Source organism: Chiroxiphia lanceolata, chromosome 14 (genome assembly GCF_009829145.1).
Source record: "Chiroxiphia lanceolata isolate bChiLan1 chromosome 14, bChiLan1.pri, whole genome shotgun sequence".
In the NCBI taxonomy this organism is placed as follows: Eukaryota; Metazoa; Chordata; class Aves; order Passeriformes; family Pipridae; genus Chiroxiphia; species Chiroxiphia lanceolata.
The window spans coordinates 14,452,422-14,473,197 of NC_045650.1; the positions used below are offsets into that span (position 1 = coordinate 14,452,422).

A 20,776-nucleotide genomic window follows, 5' to 3' on the forward strand; every position below is an offset into this window, starting at 1 on the left:
GGCTGTCAGCATCACACACAACAGGGCAGCTCTGGTGCCCCCCCTTCCCTCCTCTTCCCCCCAGTTTATTGCTGAGCATGAGGCCATACAGTCTGGAATATTCCTTGGGTCACTGGGGATCTGCTGTCCTGGCTGTGTCCCTTCCCAAGTCCTTGTGTACCCTCAGCCTCCTCACTGGTGTGGAACAGAAAAGGCCTTGGCTCTGTGTAAGCACTCCTCAGCAATCAGGAAAACATCTCGGAATTATCAACATTGTTTCCAGCAGAAATCCAAACCACAGGGCCATACCAGCTACTATGGAGAAAATTAACTCCATCCAAGCCAAAACCAGCACAGTCAGAAAAGGAAATGGAGAGAGGCAGGATGAATGTAGTATTTTCCACAAACTTCTTTTTATAGAGAACTGTAGTTGGGGCTTTTTCAGAAATGCACCCGGATAGGCTGGAGTTATTAAGAAAGGACAGGCAGGAGAGACAGAGGTATAACTGCCTGAAAGCAGGCATAAATTTAGGCCTGGATGTCTATGTGTATAAATTCTTTCTAAACACATAAAATAGCAATAATACAGAAATGCCAATACAGGGAAGCATGAATCCCTCAGTGCAGAGCTCTCCCTCCCTCCTACACCGGCTTTACGGCTCTCAGCTGTCATTTGTCGTTGTTAGAGCTGGCTGAAAATTGTCCAAATTTTATGAAAACTGTCATGACCTTTTTTCTTGACTTGACAAATAAAAGATGTTTTTTCAGGGCGGGGAGAAGTGTTATTATCTGTAGTGAAAGCAAGTTTATTTTTTTAAACTGCTTTAATGGTTGTTGTTTCTATTTTGGTAGATCTGTGTATGGAAAATGATGCCAGAATGCTAACACTGCATACTGCCAGAAATCAGTTCATATTTGCTTCTTTCTTGCTATCACATTATAAAAATGAAATTATTAGGGGTTTAAATATTGATTTTCTTACCCACATAAGTTTCTAATCTATTTTTAACACTCTGGATTCCTGTGTGTGGTCTCCTGCTGCAAGATTTCAAAGACTGCTGGCAGAAGAAATTTTTTTTTTACCAGTTTTGAATCAGTCACTAGATCAAATGAGGAGAAAAGCAAGGTTTGGTTAAGATCTTGGGGTGTAGATAGTTCCTGGTGGTAACTGTTTGACATTAACATAGTGGCACTCTTACATTACATCCCTGCCTGTTTTCCTGGGGAACCTCTTGCTGACTTTCTCTGTGTATCGAGGCAAATCCACTACAGAGAATTGGGATTGTTTTCCCTCCAAATCAAAGGTGATTAATTCTAAAATTGGTTCCAAATGAAAATCAGAATGTATCTAATACAGAACTATATGTTCAGATGCCAGGATTAATAACTGAATGTGAATTACATAAAAACAACTTGAGTGGGAGAACTCTTCTGTTAGCCACAGTTTTTTGGAATTGCAAGCCAGAGAAATGGACAAGTATGAGAAAATACTTCTCTTTGCATTTTCTGGTGAGGTTCTGATGTTTCCGGAGCTTTGTGGATATTTTCAGACCCCCCAAAATGAAATCTGATGACCCAGATAAATTCTGGGATTTGCATTTTTGGAGTGACACCACAGTGAAGTTTGAGATGTCTTGTTTGTTTATTTAAGCAGGTGCTGGGGATGATCTACTTGAAAACAGTGAAACTTGAGCTATAAAAGCTGGGGCTTGGCCCAGTATAGCTCTTAGGGTGGGACTGGTAGAGATCTGTTACCTGCCCTTCTTCCCAGAGGCATCATGGCCTTATATTCACATTGGAGAACAGTTTAAGGGAATAGGTTTTTTTGCTGTGACCAGGCATGTGGCTGTGAATGTTTCATGGTCCACTCTAATTACTGTGGTAATGGAAACATGTCTGGAAGTCAGGTTCACCCTACAGAGGAAGTAAACCAAATGTGGGAGCCAGGACCACAGCTTGCATGAAAGCAAACAATGAAGTGCTTCACAGGAAACTGCTCAAGAATTTGCAAAGTCATTCAACCGTAGTTCTGCAGCAAGACACAGGACAAGACTGGTGTGGTGGTTTCTTCACCCTTTCTTTTCCATTGCAGAGCCTTCCCTCACGTTTGCCATCTGCACAGCTGTAACAGTTCTGCTTCCTTCCTTCTGACCATCTCCTACCAGGAGTGAATGTCTGTGTCTCAAAAGGGCAGATTTGAGGAAAGCAAACTAACCACTCACAAACATCCAGCTCTCTAAAACCACAGGTGCACTGTAGGAGTTTCAGTCATTGTTTTGCCTCATTTTATTTCTCCTTTTATTTTTCAGGCTTTTTAACAGCAATCCTTGCCAATAAGAAGCAGAAAAAAGCCCCACACTGTTCTCCAGTAGCTTTTGGGATTTCTGAGTTGGTGGCCAAAACTAATTGAATTTGTGGAAGGAGAAAATAATGAGGAAAAATGCAGATGAGGTAAGGGAAAAGCTTCAGAGACTGGACTAGAATATAGATGAAGGAAGTAAGATCCTGTGAATAGTCAGGTCTAGCATGTCTTTGACTTTGTTAATGAGTGAGAACTGAAAAATACATATTTATTATTGACTTGTTTAATGATGTAGTGTGTTAACAATGTGACTGTCACCTAGAGATGCTTTCTTGAATAGCAGGACAGGATTGATGCCTCCCCACTGAACAATGTGACAGCACACTTTCTCCCTTCAGCTATGCTCATTCTTTTTGGCACAAGTTTATTCAAAAAGATCATCCATCACCACTGCCTTTTCACTGATATGATCAACTTCATAAATAAGAAGTTTGAAAGGAATGTGCTTTGCAGTCTGAGGGGCAGAGGAACTGAAAAGCAAGGAGGACTGATAAGCCGAAGGAAAATGATAAGACCTGTTACCAGGAGTGATAGGGACAGGGAATGAGGGTGAATGTATAGGACTGAGACAGCTGGGCAGCACCAGAGGCAGCAGGCTGAGAGCAAAACAAAGAGTGCAGATTCAGGAGTAAACGCTACTGAATAGGAGAAATATCACATTGATACAGGCTGGATGTGTAATTGAATTAGGTGGGGTGGTGACATGGTGACATATAGTGCTACAGCTTCTGCTCAGTCACGTGGATGAAACATATACTCCACGGGGTTGCCTGCAAGTGGAGCAGTCCTCTCTATTCCCCCCAGTAAACCTGCCTCTCACATAATAAGGTAACAGGTTTTTAGAACTTCCTGAATTCTTTCTTGCTGTATTTATCACCAACATTTTGGAAAATTTTGTTAAAGCAGTTAGGAAAAAAAAGAAAATGAATATTTGAAAAACAACTCCACATGGAAATTATGTAAATGCCCACTGTGGTACTGGATGACTCCTGCAGTTCTGTTCCCCCCATCTCTGATCTCCTTGGTGGGGCAGGTGAGCTGTATCTCTCAAGATGCAGCATGGACAGGTGCTCCTCTCGTGTGTCATCTCTGTGAGAGCAGGTTGTGTGTGATGGAAAATATGCTGATGAGGGAGACTCAGAGAGGAAAATGGGATCAGAAAGTACTTGGACTTCAGCTCTCTCAGGGTACCAGAGGGATCATGTCTTGTTGTAATACACTGACTGTTGATTTTCTTTCAGAGCTTCCACATTTTATGTGGAAAGTTTTTACAGTGGCAGGATGTTTAGCTTTTTGATCAAGACATGTCTTTATTATTGTTGTGTCTTATTCTGCACAACTTTCCAGCATTCTTGCACTCTTTTTCCATATACATGGTTAGGTTTGGAGGGTTTACGTGGCTACCACTGACCTGTTTCCCAGGGCCCACTAAAAAAGGAGTGTATTTCAAAACAGTCAGCTTCTGTTGGGCAAAGGAGAAATTAATGGTAAATGACTCCAAAAAGTGAAAGCTTTAACCCTTTGGTCCTTTAAAACCCAGTTCCCATTGGTGCTAACTTCCCTTTCATTGCAAGATAATGAACCTTCCCTTCTGTTCTGCGTCCTCACCTTCAGCGTGGGTTCTCTGCATAGCTCCCGTCGGGGTCAATTATCTGGCAGGAGAGGCCCCCAGGAGCAGACTCTGGTGCTTAATTGTTACTGTGGGATCCTCGGGCAATGTGCAGTTGCTGGGGCTCATTTACAATTCTAACACATCCAGCACACCCTGCATCAGGAGCCCTGTGAACTGGACAAAAGTTAGAAAGTGGCAGCGCTGTTCCTGGCCAAAAGCTCATTAAGATAGACATCTCCTGCTAGTGAACATCACACAGATGACACAGACAGCTCACTCCAAATGAGAAACATTCTTTTGTTCTGTCTTACTAGGGCTTTCAGATAAAAAGAATTTGAGGCCAGCTGTGATATGAAGGGAACAGGTTTAAAATAGCTCTCAGGGGCAGTAAATGCTTAATGATCAGATCTGTCATTGCTCTTGGAACATTTGAGGAAACTCAGCCAGCTAAAATTCTTGTTGATTACTTTAACAGAGGCCCTTTGTTCATATTATCATGCAGAATAATTAAGCCAATGCAAGCAAATCTGCTTAGCTATATACATAATTAAAATGTTAGGCTGTGATTAAACAGACTGTATTGGCACAGACAGCACCTATTCACTTCATAAAAGAGTTCCATCACTGCCTTAAGCTTGTTTTCACCTTATTTTTATTTATTATTTTGGAAAAATGAGTTTTATCAAGATAGTGGAAGATGATGTGTTTCCAGTGAGGAGTTAATGAGATTTTATAATGGAGAAAAGAGATGTAAGCATATCCAAAGTAGTTAGCTTGTAGGGCAAAATTAAAGGTGTAAGAAACAGCACAACAGTCTGTTTCAACTTATTTAAAAGCTCATTTTGAAGAGTTTATGTCAAATTTTCTCATTTCCTCCCCAATTTTGGCATCTCTTACACAACAGTCAAATCTTCAAATTGAAGAGTTTATGTGGCACCTGAAGCTTTTTATCTATAAAATATTTTACCTAAATGCACTTCCAACTTGTTGGACTACCTGCTTTGAGTCAAAAGCTTATTGTCAAACATTACATCATTCTGAGCTCTCCAAAGCCTGATCACCAACTTTCTTTTGGGATTCTCTCTCAGTTGGCAATTAATGACAATAACAGTTATGCTGTTGGCAGGGGCAGGCTGGCTTTTCACAAGTTCTTTGCAGAAATGGGCCAGGATCCTTTGTGATTTCCCTGGCAGCAGTGCTGGAATTTTCCCGAGTTTCTCCCAGCTAGGTCATCAAGAGTTCTTAGGAAGCAGATTTTGGCTCTCCTGCTTTTTTGGGTTACAAAATCTTGTTTTACTAGAATTTTTTTCAGAGTGGAATAGGTACAAGAAGGTGTCTTTAGCTCTGGGATTGGAGGGATGCTGATAGAGAGGAGATGCTCGACAGAAATCAGGTTATTTTGATACCAGTGAGAAGTCTACAGTTCTTGGCTATTTATTTGGTAATATATGTTAAGTAACATATTGTAGAACAGTAGCAGTGGATTTGAGATGCACTGGCCGATTGAGGCAGCCCCAGAAGAGGTCCTGGGGTTTCACCTTGACTACCTTTCATGTGTTAGACCAGAGCAATCTTTTTTCACAGGCAAGATCTTTGAATGTGTTTTCTGAGATGGAAATAAGAGCTGGTCTGCTGGGTTCAGCCCGCTGCCCTGAAGTAGAACTCAAAATGACAACTGCTCTACCCTCTTTACTAATCCTCTGGGCTAAGCAGTCCCCTGGGAACTTCAGTTTGGAAATCTATTAAGATTTCACAAGTGGTTCAGCAGGAGTAGCATTGAATGATATGCAATGACTCTGAAAACTGCAATTTAAAATGAAAATGGAAAAATGAGAAAAATATTTCTCCTTACACTTATAACAGACAATATCATATTTTCCCTAATTTTTTTCATGTGCCTTCGGTCCAGATTGAAGTGCTCATTCCTCTGTTGGGTCAGATGTCCCTCTAATGTGGTTACATAGAATTTGATCTGATAATTTTCTTTGAAATCCTACTTGATGTATCTCTTTCTACTGAGTTTCACAAAAACCTTCAGAGACTATTATGTAGATTTACGGGGAAATGTATTTTAAGGGAACAGTTGAGTTTCTGGTATGTTTGAGCTGTGTAATCTAAGAAATGGCAAAGCCCATTTGCCTGTTACTGGACTCATGGCTTCAAGAATCTTTCAGTAGATTGATTTTGCCGGAGCTTCATTCTAGAGGGACTGTTCTCATAAATGATCCTTTCAACATTTTAATCATAGCCAAAACAAACAAACAAAATAATTGAGAGGCCAGTAAAAAGAGCTGCAGTTTGCAACATTCAGTGTTCAAATGCAGTCTTTCAATTGTCAGGAGTTTCTCTGCTCCTCAGTTTCTCTAGGGTTTGCTTAACTTCTTGCTTGAAAAGTAAGTCAGTGACTGCATTTTCCTAGGCACTCTATGTATTAAAGTGAGTCGTGATCATCATGAGCATGGTAGTTATGATAGTTTTGTCTCATGTTATGATAGAGTGATCTCATCATGGACATGATTTAGATGGGGTAAATAATTCCCAACACATGCAGACTATAAAGAAATTGGGAGCTTGTTATAAGCTGATGTCATGGGAAGCGTCCAGTCCCTTCAGCAGGGACTCATCAGTGCAAAGGTCTTTAAAAAATGTCTGACTTTGAAGTAAGAAGAAAAATCAGGGTGGGAAAAACTGTTGTAAGTTCTTAAGTCTCTATGGGCTTTGGCCATTATTGTCAATTGAGTCTTTCAGTTGCTTATGATTGCAAAATAAAAGAGACTCTAGGCTGAATTAGTACAAGAATCTGCATTTTTTTCCTCTCACTTGTGAAGACAATCCATAATTTATAAACTAAGTCTTTCAAACAAAATAGCAGCAGGGGTTTTATTTTCAGCACATTTGCTGAAGCTCAAAATCACTTTTTTCTCAATTTTGACTTGGTTATCATAATTTACATAGTGTGAAGTGAGTGAGAAGGGCTACTGGTAGGATTTGGTTGCATAATTTTACACCTGGTTTGCATTAATATAAATGGCAAAGTTAAACTTAGTAGATAATCAGTTCTGATAGTAAACACCCTCTAATGCTTTTTAATGTTGTCATTGGACCCTTTTTGAAAGGACGTCACTGTCTGGCTAGACCTAAACCCAAAGATTTTGTGAGACTTAGCTTATGGGAATATATTATAAGGCATTCAAAGCAAGGAAATATTTTCTAATAGCACAGAATTGAAAATATGATCTCAGATATGAAAACCCAGCCTTCTGGAACATATCATCACTTGGAGCTGTACATGTGTCTCTAAGAATATTTTTTTGTTAACTAAATAACCGCATTTAAAATCAAATCTTCCTTTTTCTAGGAAGACCTTTCTGAAGATTGATTAGTTGGTGACTGTTGCCTTTTAGTTTATGGACAGTTATGCAGCCATAACTATAAATACTTCTACATAATGTCTTTTTATTTCACTGAGGAAAAAGCTGGCCCAAGAGCTCACTTTTCTTGTTTGACGCTTCTACAACACTTCCCATTCCACCCTGGGTACACTAAGAAAAGTTTATGTAGGAACTGTTTCAGTCTCTATTGAACTGCAGCTACCACAAAGTGCGTATTTAGCAGGATACAACCTGGCTGTGCTGCACAACACTTTAGTACAGGAAATGATAATAAATGCCATGTTAATGTCAAGCTGGCTTTGTTAAGAGGAAAGTCTGACTCTTCCCATTTAGAGATGCGGAACAAAAATACCCCAGTACATAAACCTTAAGCATCACTTGACTCCTATTTATGCCTCTAGAATTAGAACTCAAATTCATTGTCCCATCCTAGCTGCTGGCAGAGGGGAGAACTGGGCTGGGGAGGAACAGGCTACAGCAACAGTTCTGGCTGAGGAACATGAAGTGACTGGGAATCTGCCTGTGAAAAGTATAAAACGTACCTTTGGTACACACTAAATCCTAGAGCACACTACAGTGGGTTTAATGCCAGTACAGTGTGTATTGGTACGAGTCCTCCAGGGACCCTTCTTAAAGAGACTGGGAGTTTTGCTGTTTACATCAATGGGAATAGAATGCAGTTTTAAGTTATCATCGCCTTAACACACCTGATTTTGTGGTGTTCATCCTGAACAAACAAATAAAGAAGAGAGAAACAGGAAAGTAAAGCTATAGGAGATAGATTTAATTTTGATGTGGAGATCAACTAACTATGGGTGCTCTTTGTAGTAGTCAGCTACATGTAAAGCTTAGTGTGATGTACTGTGTCTCTTGAGCTGAGGTCACTTGAGGACAGATTGGGCGTTTTTACTTTAAGTGGTGGTGCAGTCAGGCTCACTGCACTTTGTGAACATGCTGAACTATCATCCAGTGTGTCTACATTAAAAACTCTTTTGCCAAGTTAAAATCAATTATTTGTTTTTACTTTGGATGCTTTGCATTCTTGCTCACAGTTGGGTTGGTGTTATGTGAGAAGGGAGGGTTGTGGGTTCATACTCAATATACTCATGCAGTTGCAGACATACTTTACCCAAGAAGTAAAACGGTCCAAAACCTCAGATCAGAAGATGAAGACATTTTTCAAACCTCAAACAAAAGCAATAAATGGAAATAAGGATTAACTTTGTAAATTTTCACCCCTCCCACAATAAATTACAAAAATCTTGGCTTTTATCTTAGATGGATAACACAATAGGCACCAGAGCACACCAACATTACGCAAATACTTCATGTGCTATCAATTATTTTGGAAGGAGTCATCATCTGAATTGTGAAATGCTTTGACCTTTTTTTTAATGGAGAGTGTAGGAAGATGAGAGCATTAGTTAGGCTGACACATTCTTTCTCTTGTACTCATGTAGGTACATTTAAAAGTATTTTCAGAAGAACATAGCAGTGAATAGGGGTCTGGTCTCAGTACCCTGTCTCTTGGCCTGTGGAGTCACGTGGAGCCAGAGATGATCCCTGTGACAGGAGAGGGGGATAGGAGTGAAGTGAGAAGTAAGATTTAGTGTGCTGCTAAGAAGCATTTGGATGTTATGAAATCAAGAGTATACATTCAATGGGGATGCAGCTGTGCAACCCTGAGTGTTACTGACTTTCAATCTGCAACCAGCAGGAAGGAGAACACCCCTCACATAGTTAAGGAAGCAGAGCAAGTACATGTGCCTAAGGAGTGTTCTCATGGAAAGGATTCTTGTAGCAGATTCCTTGCTAAAATGAAAAGATAGCGAAAATAAATATGAAGGGTGTCATGAAATAACAGAAATGAATTTCATTAGAAATTTCCAGAGACATCCTGGATTTCAGATTTGATGTACTAATTGATGTACAAAGTGATTTACTTTGAACACTCATCTTTGCCAAGGCTGATTCTCTCCATTTTAGTTACACTGCTAGCCATGTGTGAGTTAATGTTTTACATCTTTTTCTTATGTTTCTGAAAGCCTTCTCATTTTAGTCATTACAGTAGATTGATTCCATCAACATTTCCCCAATTATTTTGAGCTTCAGAATATATATTGCCCAGAAAGCAGTAAGTCCTGCACTGTTCCCTCTGTTGTCAGAGAGATTTCTTCTTGAGTAGGTTTCCATATAAGAATGTCAGTGCTTTGATTTCTAAAATTTAGCATGGCAGGTAGGTTAAAGCTGAATTAAATTGGGTATTTCCCAATCTGATCGTTCCATAGCTCAGTACTGATTTCACAGCAGGCAGCCACACACTGCACCCAGCTGGGCATGTGGCTTTACCTTCTCTGAGGTGGCAGCAGCCAGACTGCAAACAGGTCACTGAAACCAAATATCTTGACACAACAGCACCATATGCAAACCATCTTGTTTTATTATCAACGTCAGGGTTTATTAATTTATCAAACCAGGCCAAAGTGATACAAGTACATAAATAAGTACTGTAACAGACATACATCTCATGAAGAGAATGAAAAACATGACACTGTGTATTTTGTTGTCTTAAGTGACCAGAAACTGGAAAAATGCACTGCTACATTTTACTAAATTATGCTTATGATTGTTTTTGCTTTTCTTAAAAAGTGTTTATTATAAAATAAATATACAATCTGGATTCCACCTGTCCTGTCACAAATACAAAAAGCAGATTGCCTTCTTCATAAAAAAAAATTACAAACACTGTACACTTTCCAATTAGTCTTTTTTCACCAGCTACTGCTACAAACAGACAATGCCTGTTAGGTGAGAAATCAACTGCTGATTTTCTCACCAGACGCTACAGTTCCTCAGAACCTCTTCCTAAAGATTTATAATAAAATTTTACACTTCTGCAGCACATTTCAGCCCAGTAGATGCCACTGCAATGTGTGCTGCTGATGGCAAACTGCTGCTTCTACAGTTACACTGCAGTAACCTCTGGTGCAGTGAGGTCTTAGGACCTTGGTTTAGATATGCTACGCCCCTGTCCAACACCAGGACAGGATTTATGAAAGCTACAGTCCCCGTGGAAAGGTGGTGGGACAGTTTAGTTAGCTCTCCTTTAATGAACAGTAATAGAGGACTTCTCATGGCCAGGTGTTCCTGCATTTCAACTTGCTGTACTTTCAAATGGCCAGTATTCCCAGATTGGATCTGCTCTCTCTCCAGGCCTAGGGACAGCAGGGTGGTCCTGAGATCACCCTGTATGTATTCTCTAATTCCCTTCAGCCTTTTGTTCACCTTCATGTCTGTTCTCCTCATTTGCTCCTCTTGCTTGAGAAGCCCTGTATCCCACTCCTCCCGAGGCTCAGGCGGCACGGGCAGGACCCGGGTGCTATGGAGAAGCCTGATCCTGAGGCCTGTGGGGCTGATGGAGGCTGCCAGGGCCTGCTGCTCAAGCCAAGGATCGCCTCAGGATGGTGAGGCTCTGCCTGAACAGGCTTTTGGCATCCACTACCAACCCCTGCCACACCTTCATCCTTTTAGGAATGGGGACACCCTGGAGTGCTGTCACTGGCAGAATAACAAACCTCAAAATCTTTGCTCTCACTGTTGATTTTACTCCCTGTGAAGCCCCAGCCCTTGGCTCAGGCCATTTCCATAAAGCTTTGTTTCCTAGCATGTGTTTGAACAGCAGTATTCTGTCTGCTTGTGGAGTAGAAAATGGGAGCAAAAGCAGGCAGAGTCACTCGCATCTTGGGATTTAATCCAACATTGCAGCCATGGTGCAGTGCAGGATTTTGGTGACTCTTCAGAGAAAACAGTTTTTAAATTATACTTACACTTATTCTGCAGAATAAGTAGACACACTGTAGACATGCTATACTAAATTTAACAGACTCAGATTTGTTTTTCTTCACAACAGTTGTCACAGAGCTGTTGTGCTCTAAAGGCCTGCTGTAGCTGTTTGGTGTTTGTCATGGGAGAGAGATGTCCTTGAAGCGTGAGAAGTGAGAGGTCATTCTCAGAAAAATGCACAAGATTAGGTTTGTAACAAATCAGAACAAATAAATTAATCCCTGTCACAACTTTTGAGGAGTTAATTAATTGTGAGGTTTAATAGTCTAGGTGTTTTGAAAACACTGCAAGTACTTCACTACCTTCTGCCCCATCACTTTAGAAGGTGGTTTATCAGCCAAGACCATGTGTTAATAGGGCCCAGAATAATGAAGTTATTAGGGCTGTGATAGGGAGCTAACACTTCACATTTTTTAGAGAAGTGGGTGGAGGAAACACTAAAAACCACTTAAAAGCGAACATTCGCTCCAATTGCTACAAAAATATAGTGATTGCCACTAACACCTGCTGTTCAGTTTATGGACTTTGTTTGCTCAACTACAAGACATCATCCCAAAGGCAGGCTGCTTAGGAGTTTGTTAGTTTAAATCTGCTTTTTATGTTTCCAGCACAAGTATTGTATCACTTGTATTTTTCCTCCACTACTAAGAGAAATCCAAGAGTCATTTCAACACCAGAAATTTAGCACAGGAAATAATGCTCTCTATAACTCCTGCACATTTTTTAGGTGTTCTTCTTTTCAATAGTTTGAATAATTTGCCAAATAATAATAGTAATAATAATGTTCTGTTTTCTCTTTTTAACTTGTAAAGAAATGCAACTCTGGGAAAGCACAGTCTCTCTTTCTCCTTCCCCCACCAGTAATACAGAGCCTCCTAGTTTTTGAAGGAGATATTTGAATGGTTGACACAGACCACTACACATAAAGCAGCAAATTTGCTGTGCATGATGTGAATAATTACTGCATTATAGTTTTGGGTTTTAGGGCAACTGTTGACTTAAGCAAAATAAGCCTGCAGTCCAGCTGCAGATCCAAGTTTTCATAAGTTTTCTTGTGTTTTTCCCTCCAGTGCTGTCTCCCTTAACAGTGACCCTTTTCAGACTTTTCAAGGTACAAAACCTTTACCAAATCCTCGAGCTCGGTCCTGCACACTCTGCTTTCACACATTTGGCTGATCTGAGCTTCTCCCTCGCTAAATATTTTCCACTGGCCTGAAAACAAAAACACAAAGGAGACAGATACTGACTTAGAAAAGGGCACAGGGAACTTTGAAGACATTTATAAGCACTCTGCAAACCAAATGATGCACAATAGTCAAAGAGGGAATGTCCAGTCCTCCCATGGAAAATATTCAAAGTATCTTACAATCACGTAACATATTCCATGCAAAATAACCTTATTAAAAATTATAAACAAGGACCAGAATATTATTATTATTTTCTTTAATTAAGTAGTCCTGTAAGTTGGCTCTATTTATTCAACCACTTATGACAATGGATATCCTGGAAACCAAAGTATTTAGAAGTGGGAAGCAACATGTCTAAGTGTTTATGTGCTATGAACTCTGTCTATCTGCCTGTAATTAACATTTTTGATAATTCTGATATGAATGCATGCTGTCCTGATAACTACATTACAGATAACAATGGCAAGCTAAGAAAGGCTGACAGCAAAAAATTAGGGAACTTTTTCTACGAAAAGATTACTGTATCTCAATAGGCCTGTATTATTAAGAATATATTATCCCTGGGAAAAAGACTTCTTTACTTAATTAGAAAAAAAAATGTAGAAAAAATTACAAGTTATAATGCAAAAGAACTAGGAATTAAAAATATCTGTATCTTAGTTCAACTATTAAATCAGCTGAATTAGTAGTTGCCAACTACTATCAAAATCCCAAACTCGATGAAATACAAAGAAGAAATCAAAGAGGAAAAGTTAGTACATCCATTTCACTGTGTTGAGTAACAGAGAATGTTTTTCACTGCTATGATAATATGAAGAGTAGAAACCTCAAGAGGTCAGAATTTTACTTACTAAGGGTTGTCCTTGTTATCAACTTGAAGTAAGGAAGTTCTTCAAATTCTCTTTTGGACACTTTTTCAACATAGAAGTGACGCAGAATCCCTTCAGCAAAGAAATGAGAAATGCATGTTACTGGAAATGTGCCCGTTCTTCTAAACCTGCCTTTCTGTGAAATTTTCAGACTATTCTTTCTTTTTTATTCTGTTTTCCACCCTCCCCCACCCATTTTCTTGCTACTCCCCTGTAAATCTTTCCATGGATTGTGAGGGGTGTGAGAATCAGCCAATTCTCTTCCAAAATAGCTGAATCTTTCCTTATTATGCATAAATGTAAGATTACAAGAGAAGCCAAAAATCCCAGTGTCTTGGAGAAAAACAGTATCGTTTTGCAGATACCATTTTGCCTGTCATGAGCCAGCACACAACAGCACTGTCAAATCATTATGAAGCTTTGTGGCTTCTTGAACACTCATGGTATGTGTGAACCATCCAATGCTCTGTGACTTCTTTTCTGCTCCCACTTTGGCCTTAGGTTTCTGCTTTAAAGCACTTTCTAGAGATGTATCATTTCCATGTACAGGGTTGCACTCTGTGAGGATTTCCTATGAGGATCATATGCTCTTTATTCAAAAGAGATTAAGTAGATTTGATTTTTAGGAGGCTGAAGATAATTTTTATTACACCAAAAGTTCGTGATTTGCACCAGTGCTTCTCGATGCTTTTCTGTTTTGTTCTAATTTTACCAGTTAGTCTAGTAAAAGATATTGTTTCCATCCTTAACACATTTTTGGCCCATATTCTAGACCATCATGGATGTAGCATCACTACAATAGATAGGACAGACTGATTTCAATGGAAAGCTTTTTGGTCCATCCTAAATAAAAGCCTCCAGGCACTCGGTTCAAACTCATTTCTCTGAAATAAATTACACAGAATATTGCTGACAACCTCTTTGTCATTGTGCCTTTGCTCCCAATGAAGGGTAGGAGTTAGCAGAACTCCAGCTTTGTGTGTTTTTAATGGGTTTTATTCAGCAAAACTTGTCTATGTTTGAAGTGGCTGTAATAGTGATATCCTAAAAAGCCAGAAGAACAGCAGTCTCAAAATGTTTGGATCTCTAAACTATCCTGGGATTTTAATGGCAGATTATACACTGTTTAAAGAAAGAACTTGCTCAACCCACCTTTTCTAATTGTCCACACATGTATTTCTATCTGAGGTGGCTTTTCAATCTCTATTGCAATTTTCCTGATGGTTTCTCCTTCTTCTGTGAAAACAGATTCATAGACAGGAAATGTCTCTTTCCCACAGAAGTAATCTTTGTTGTCAAAGGTTTGACTTGGCACATCTTCTGTTAAAGAAAAAAAAAGCACAAAACACCTACTACAGCTGTAATCAAGTCCTCCAGAACTTATTTGGCACCAATAGCCAAGCAGGTTTAGCTTAAAAGTAGCATTTTCATTTGTATGGCCACTCAAATCCATCTCCAGCTAAGCCCCAGACACTTAACAGTGTTCTATTCTGGTTCTGGTGGCCTGTTCATGGAGGCAATACAGTATTCATAGTTATAATCCAGTTTCCTAAGGAAATGAGCTGTAACACCATGTGGTCTGGGAGACTCCTCACAATTTTTAAATCTGTTGTCCCCTTTTCAAGAATATTTGAAATAATGATAGAAATCTCAGAGGTAATAACTAAATGAAAATTGGTGGTTGGTCAGAGTGAAGAAAACCAAATTCATGCTTTGCTGAAGAGAAGGGCAGGCAGAATCCAGGAGGTTTGCACTTTGCTCAGCAGCAGCCAGCTGGCCAGTGCAAGCCTGGGCTAGCCATAGGGCACATTATCTTTTGCCCACCTGGTAAAGTTGTAGAGCATATAAGTAGAAATTGTAATTATTCTGTTTGCAATTGGAAGTTGGACAAGAATGTAAGAGAGATGATGCAACTCAGAGGCTTGGACTTCTGTTTGTGGAAACACCTAATAATTTTCCACACATACAAGACAGACAGCAGGAAGAGATTCAGCTTTCTTTAAAATGGGCACACAGAATCTCAAAGAACAAGACAATAACTTTCTTTTTGCCATTAAATTTTCAATTGAAGCCTGTTAGCCAGGTTTTGTTGGATGTTCTTCTACTGAAAGCTGTGGATCTCTGCTTCACAAGTATCCAAAAGCTCTAGATAACACATCTCCTGCCTGCCTACTGGCACTGCTTTTTACCCCAGTAAGCAAGGCCAGCAAAAGATGGGAAGTGTGAATTCTATATATGGCTGAGCATTTCTGCCCAGTGCATCAGCAAACAAACACAGAAATGGGCCGTACAGATTAGAGAAGAAGTTTAAAGGCACATAAGGGAACTGGACACTCCTTTACCCTTTGTATCCCATGCGACATGGCTGGTCATTTGGCAGACCCTCAGCATATTCCTGTTAGCAGATTTTTCACTAGCTGTAGCCATTTATTTTAGTAATGTCTACATAAGTTTTATCATTAGTGCAGAAAAGACACAATGCTAAACCTGTGATAAACTAGTATTTATGTTATGGGTTAGGTTACGTAACTGACACCAATCAGAGTTTTGAATCCTTCTGGTACGTTTTAAAAAGCAGAAATGATGTTATCTCCACACAAATTTCACAAGCTATAAAATGATTTGAAAGTTCTGTGGGCACTGGGGTGGGGGAAGGACGAGAGTCTTATGACAGTAATGAACTTTCTGTATACATTTCTGCAATACTCTCTTTGGCAATGAGCGCTAGGAAGTCGTGCTAACAGCAGAAAGAAAGGCAGTGACTGATCAGAACACATGTGCCAGGCAGCATGGCCCCTGTCTGAGGAGCAGCAGTGAGAGCAGAGCTGGCCAGGCAGCTCTGCCTGTCCCCCACTGAGACTTCTCACACACCTTAGCACGGGCACAGCTCCTGCCGTTTGCATCAGAGTTATTGTGACCGGAGGGCTTGAGCCAAGCCCCTTAACATGCACAGCAAAAAGATGGTCTGTGATCAACTTTGTTTTACCTGGACAGACTTTACAGCATTTTCCTTCTACTTTCTGAGGGTATTTGCAGGGATATTGTTCTGGACAGTGAATTTTCTTACATTCTTGTTTGGTGATGTTGCAGGTGCACAACACACACTCTACGATTCCAAAGGCCCGGAGATTAGGATGCCAAGATTCACCATGAGAGTATGTTTTGCCATTTGAAACACAAACTACGAAAGAAAACAAAAAGAAGAAAAAGTACAACTGGAAAAGGTATGTTCACTGACTACCTCTCTATACACATTTGTTTGATTCGTGCACATTTGTTTAAAGCAGTGTCTCCATATGTCATCTGTTAGTGTCTGGCTCATTTCTCTGCTTGGTAATTTTAACTTGGAGTTTTGTTACTTAAAATGAGCCTGAGCCTGTGATCACCCTTTTCTGAGCAGTTTTGCCTTGATTCCAACTCTGCTGATGCTGATGTCCATTGCTGTTTTGAGGAAAACAGTGAAGGTGGCTGAGTCAAGTATCTGACTGGCTCCCCCCCGTGCATTTCAGTTGTGCACCATTAACCAGCTCATAAAACTCACTCCTCCTTCCCCTCCTAATCTCAGTCCACACACAGGACACAGCCTGCTACAGTGGCTCTGGCTGCTGGAATTGAATTTGCAGATGACAGAATCCTCTTATTTGCTACTGAGTCATCTGCACAGCTTCAGCCATAAGCTGAAGAGAGCCATGCTATCAGCAGGATGGATTAGTGCCACCTGGGCCTTTTATTGCTTTTGCATGAGAGTTCTGCTACATAACACACAGAACAAAGCAAGGGAATGTTGCAAAATGAAGTTTAATGTCCTCTGTGGAAATATATATGTCTATAGGTATATAGAGACATTTGGCTTTTGGAATCACAAGAAAACATTAACATGAAAGGATGCATATGGGACTGAAATTTCATTCTAATAGCATCTAAGAGCCTCAGAATATTTATTCATCAGAGCCCTTGGGAGTCAGAGAAATACAGCTGACACAAGGAGAGTGGAAAAATCTATGCCTGGTAGAAGCCACTTTGGGTCACCCAGCAGTTGATGGGAATTATATCACTTTACACCATGTTTGCATTTGTCCTATAAACCCTACTTCTTTATTTTTAAATATTTTATAAACACAAAGAAAAATGCAAACTAATCCTAACAAGGTGAAATAAAGGACACAGCCTGATTTCTAAAAGCAACTGAAGTGAAGCTGGGATATGTTGTAAATATTTCCAATTCTTCTAATATGCCATCATTTTTATTAATGTTTTTATTTGTAAAATATGTTCCAATTTTGCCTGTAACTTTCAAAAGCAATTTAATTTTTATCTGTAATCTGAAATTTATATCTAACTGGTAACAGATGTAACCAACTGGCTTATACTTTACTGAGTTACTGAGATTTATGGGGAGTGTTTTTTGCAATGTATTTTCTTTCATGGGGTTATGCTATCATTTGGTTTCTAAACTGCTACTTTTTAACTCTTTCTTAAGACATGGTTTTATTTTAGAGGTAGGAAACAATTTTGTTTCTCAAATAAAAAGCCATGTTTTATCTATGTACTAAGAACATGGGAGAAAAAACTATAAATGAGAAAACCGGTAAGTACTCAGCTGCTCAGTAGGCTTCTTACATGCTCAAATATCATATTATTAGTTATATCTACGCTTATAGGGATTTTTTCCCCCCATCCAGAGTTCTTCAGATCCTTTATGGACATAAATACTCCATGATTTCTCCCTGACAGATGAAGGGATAATACAGGACATTGTGTGATACATATTTTCTGTCTTTTAAGGGTTGTTTAGCACAGAACAGTTAAATATTTACTCTAAGGGAGAAGATGAAGCCTCTAGTAGAAGCCAAAATACAGCAAATAACTCCTGGTTCCCTGATACCCTGTTTTTAGTGCTCTTCATGTTCAGAATGGTAAATCTGTATCCACACAACTACACAGTATTTCCACGTGAGGAGAGTTGTTGTGTGTTTATTTTTTAACTTGTTGAAATGTGTCTCAAGGGGCATGTGCATTAATTAATAGAACACTTGCTAATTGCACAGGAACAAAAGAAAACATGTGGTCAGCATTCCTATTTCCATCATGGGGATCTCTCAGACACTCTCCAGGCAGTGAGTGTCTGAAATTATACTGCATCCAGAACTATGCTATTCGTCTGTATGCTCTTTATTTGCTGAAACAAGTCAGTTAGAAACTGCTTTGATGATGTCTTCATGTGTGAATTACATGTCAAAGACATTGCCCTGCATGGAGATTCCTGCTCCTAGATTCAGCATAAAACACTGGCATGATCTGAATGTTTTTTCATGCTTGTTCAGGTGGATAACAAAGATCCTATAGCCAACATTCCTTCTGTTAGTTAATACCTTAAAAGATTAGTTGGCCCTAATACAAGGGCTTTTAACTCTTTGTGGGTAGTTTCTAAGTGCACACTGACTGGTATTTGTGGACAGATGCTCTTTTGAGCATACGTTTGTACAGCTATTTCTTTTATGTCTTCCTAGACCTGTTCCTGCACACCTCTGTTCTCCAAGGTACACCCACTGTGGGAACTGAGCATCCCACTACAAAACCTGCTGTCTCACTAACTGGTGAATTGGTATTTTCCCTTTATTTTTGTCCTTCCTCGAGTGCATGACGAATATAGCTTGAATATGGTTTGCCATATGGGCTCAAAATTCTGCTGTCCACATAACGTAGTATGTCCTGTATTCTATTAGCAGAGGGCACTAAAGGATTCTTAGAGTGAGATTCATTACCTTGGTTAAATTTGCCTTTTTACAGCTGAGGCATCAAGTACAGGCTAATTGCCTGCTCTGCCTCTTATATCAGTCATGGGGGACAAAAAGCATCCCTTCCATCCCACTGTCTCAGGCAAGAAGCTTAAGGTGGGGGAAGACATGATACTATCTTTCATAAGCATAATTTGCTAAGCCTTGGGGGCAGAAAACCCCCTGATACTTTACGGTCTGAGATTTGTAGGGCAGTTTAAATATAAGCTGTTTATGACCAGTAAAGTTACAAAATAGGAAAGAGTGTAAAGAAAATAACCATGAACAATTTCCTATGGGATGAGCCATTGTGCGAACAAGTTGTTGAATCTAAAGGCATCATGGTGTCCTCTGTGGCACAAAGCACTCACTCCCCTGGTAGACACTGCATGAGTTCTCAGAACTGTGTAGCACAATCCCACGAAGTAACTCAGAGAGCAACACAGTTCTGTGGTGCCTTTGCAGAGTGAAATGCAGTTGTCTGTGCAGGCAGAATTGATCTCGCTCAAGAGGGAATTTCATACCCTGAATAGCTGATTGCTTTCTGCCTCCCCGATTTGCACTGGCTTTCTTGATACCAGTGTGAATCCCCAAGATTCTGTTGTATATTTTGAGAAGTCTCTCTGAGCTGTAGGTGATTGATTCCTGGCCCAGAGCAATACTGTAAGAAGTACTTGTCTTTACCTCGTCCGTGCTTATGCTTGTTGTTGATGACGATTTGTACTATTGTGCCCGAGGCTTGCTGGGGATCCGGCAGGACTCCACGGTTACTCCTGGCACTGGGAAATCGTGGAATATTGACTACCTGCCTCACAGAGCTGGGTGACAGGTCGTAGTGGGAGCGATGGTATGAATGTCTCTGTTTGGGGACAGAAAGAGAGCAGGAAAGTAAATGTCTCGTTCCAATGAACATGGGGAGAGGGGCTGTACTAGAAGCTCAAGACAGGCAATAAGGTTGTGGCCACTCTCATCAGGCATCATTAGCCACATGTGCAGATGTAACTCATCTCACCAGTCTTGTATGTCAATGTAGGTGTCTTTATCTGAGTTGGTCATCTGAAGTCCCTAACTGTCAGTGGACAGAGAGGCAGTTTTAGAACTTGACCTGGTGTGGATCTCTAGAGAATAAGAAGAACTACAACCCAGGTGTGCCTGTTTTGCTCCATTTATTCAAAATGGTGTTCAGAGCTACGGTATCTACTTTACTGATCTTACTCTACTTACTCTGATCTACTCTACTTTAAGAGCAGATGAGAAGAATTTTAAGCCTGTCTAGTTTTCTTCATAAAAATTGCTTTCTACCGTGGCTCCAGTGGCAGAGCACATCCAGAATGACTGCCCAGATTCTTCTTTGCTTGCAGCTTGAAACTCTCATGCAAGGCCCAAGTTAGCCTTGCACAGCCTGAGCAGAGCCTTACTAGAATGTGTTTTACAGACTAGAAATCTCATTCCATTTGCAAAGAAAAGCAGCAGCAGCAGCAGCAGCAGTAGTAGTAGTAGCAGCACACAGCATGCTTTCTAGAGCAAAAACACTGTTTTCAGAGAATCATTTTTCAAAATGGCCATGGACCTGAAGGAATAGTGTAGATTATAGCACTCCTTTTATCAGGCATGGTTCTTCCCACTCATCTAAAGACCTGTTGGTTCATGTCTTTGGATAGTGCACCTAATGCTTAAAAGGTCTTCAGATTCTCTCCAAATGCTGTTATAAAAATTATTTCTTGAGGAATAAGTTGTTAATGGAAACTCTTAGCC

General features: G+C 40.0%; 1 protein-coding gene and 1 long non-coding RNA gene across 3 annotated transcripts in view; one reads left to right on the forward strand and one right to left on the reverse strand.

The window, feature by feature from the left end:
* LOC116794097 overlaps positions 1–18,190 on the forward strand; it is a 69,874-nt gene extending 51,684 nt beyond the window's left edge. The window contains exons 4-5 of the long non-coding RNA XR_004359685.1: positions 16,335–16,468; positions 18,030–18,190. This is a non-coding gene — a long non-coding RNA (uncharacterized LOC116794097). The remainder of the gene's footprint in view (positions 1–16,334; positions 16,469–18,029) is intronic.
* CHRDL1 (chordin like 1) overlaps positions 9,779–20,776 on the reverse strand; it is a 39,262-nt gene continuing 28,264 nt past the window's right edge. The window contains exons 8-12 of one of the 2 annotated variants that reach the window (XM_032702441.1): positions 19,706–19,880; positions 16,231–16,425; positions 14,397–14,561; positions 13,227–13,316; positions 9,779–12,400 (exon numbers count right to left, since the gene is read on the reverse strand). In XM_032702441.1, the coding sequence (XP_032558332.1) occupies positions 12,270–12,400; positions 13,227–13,316; positions 14,397–14,561; positions 16,231–16,425; positions 19,706–19,880 (756 nt within the window). In that variant the 3' untranslated portion in view covers positions 9,779–12,269. Of the gene's footprint in view, positions 12,401–13,226; positions 13,317–14,396; positions 14,565–16,230; positions 16,426–19,705; positions 19,881–20,776 lie in introns of both variants that reach the window. The other variant, XM_032702440.1, reaches the window with a different exon arrangement.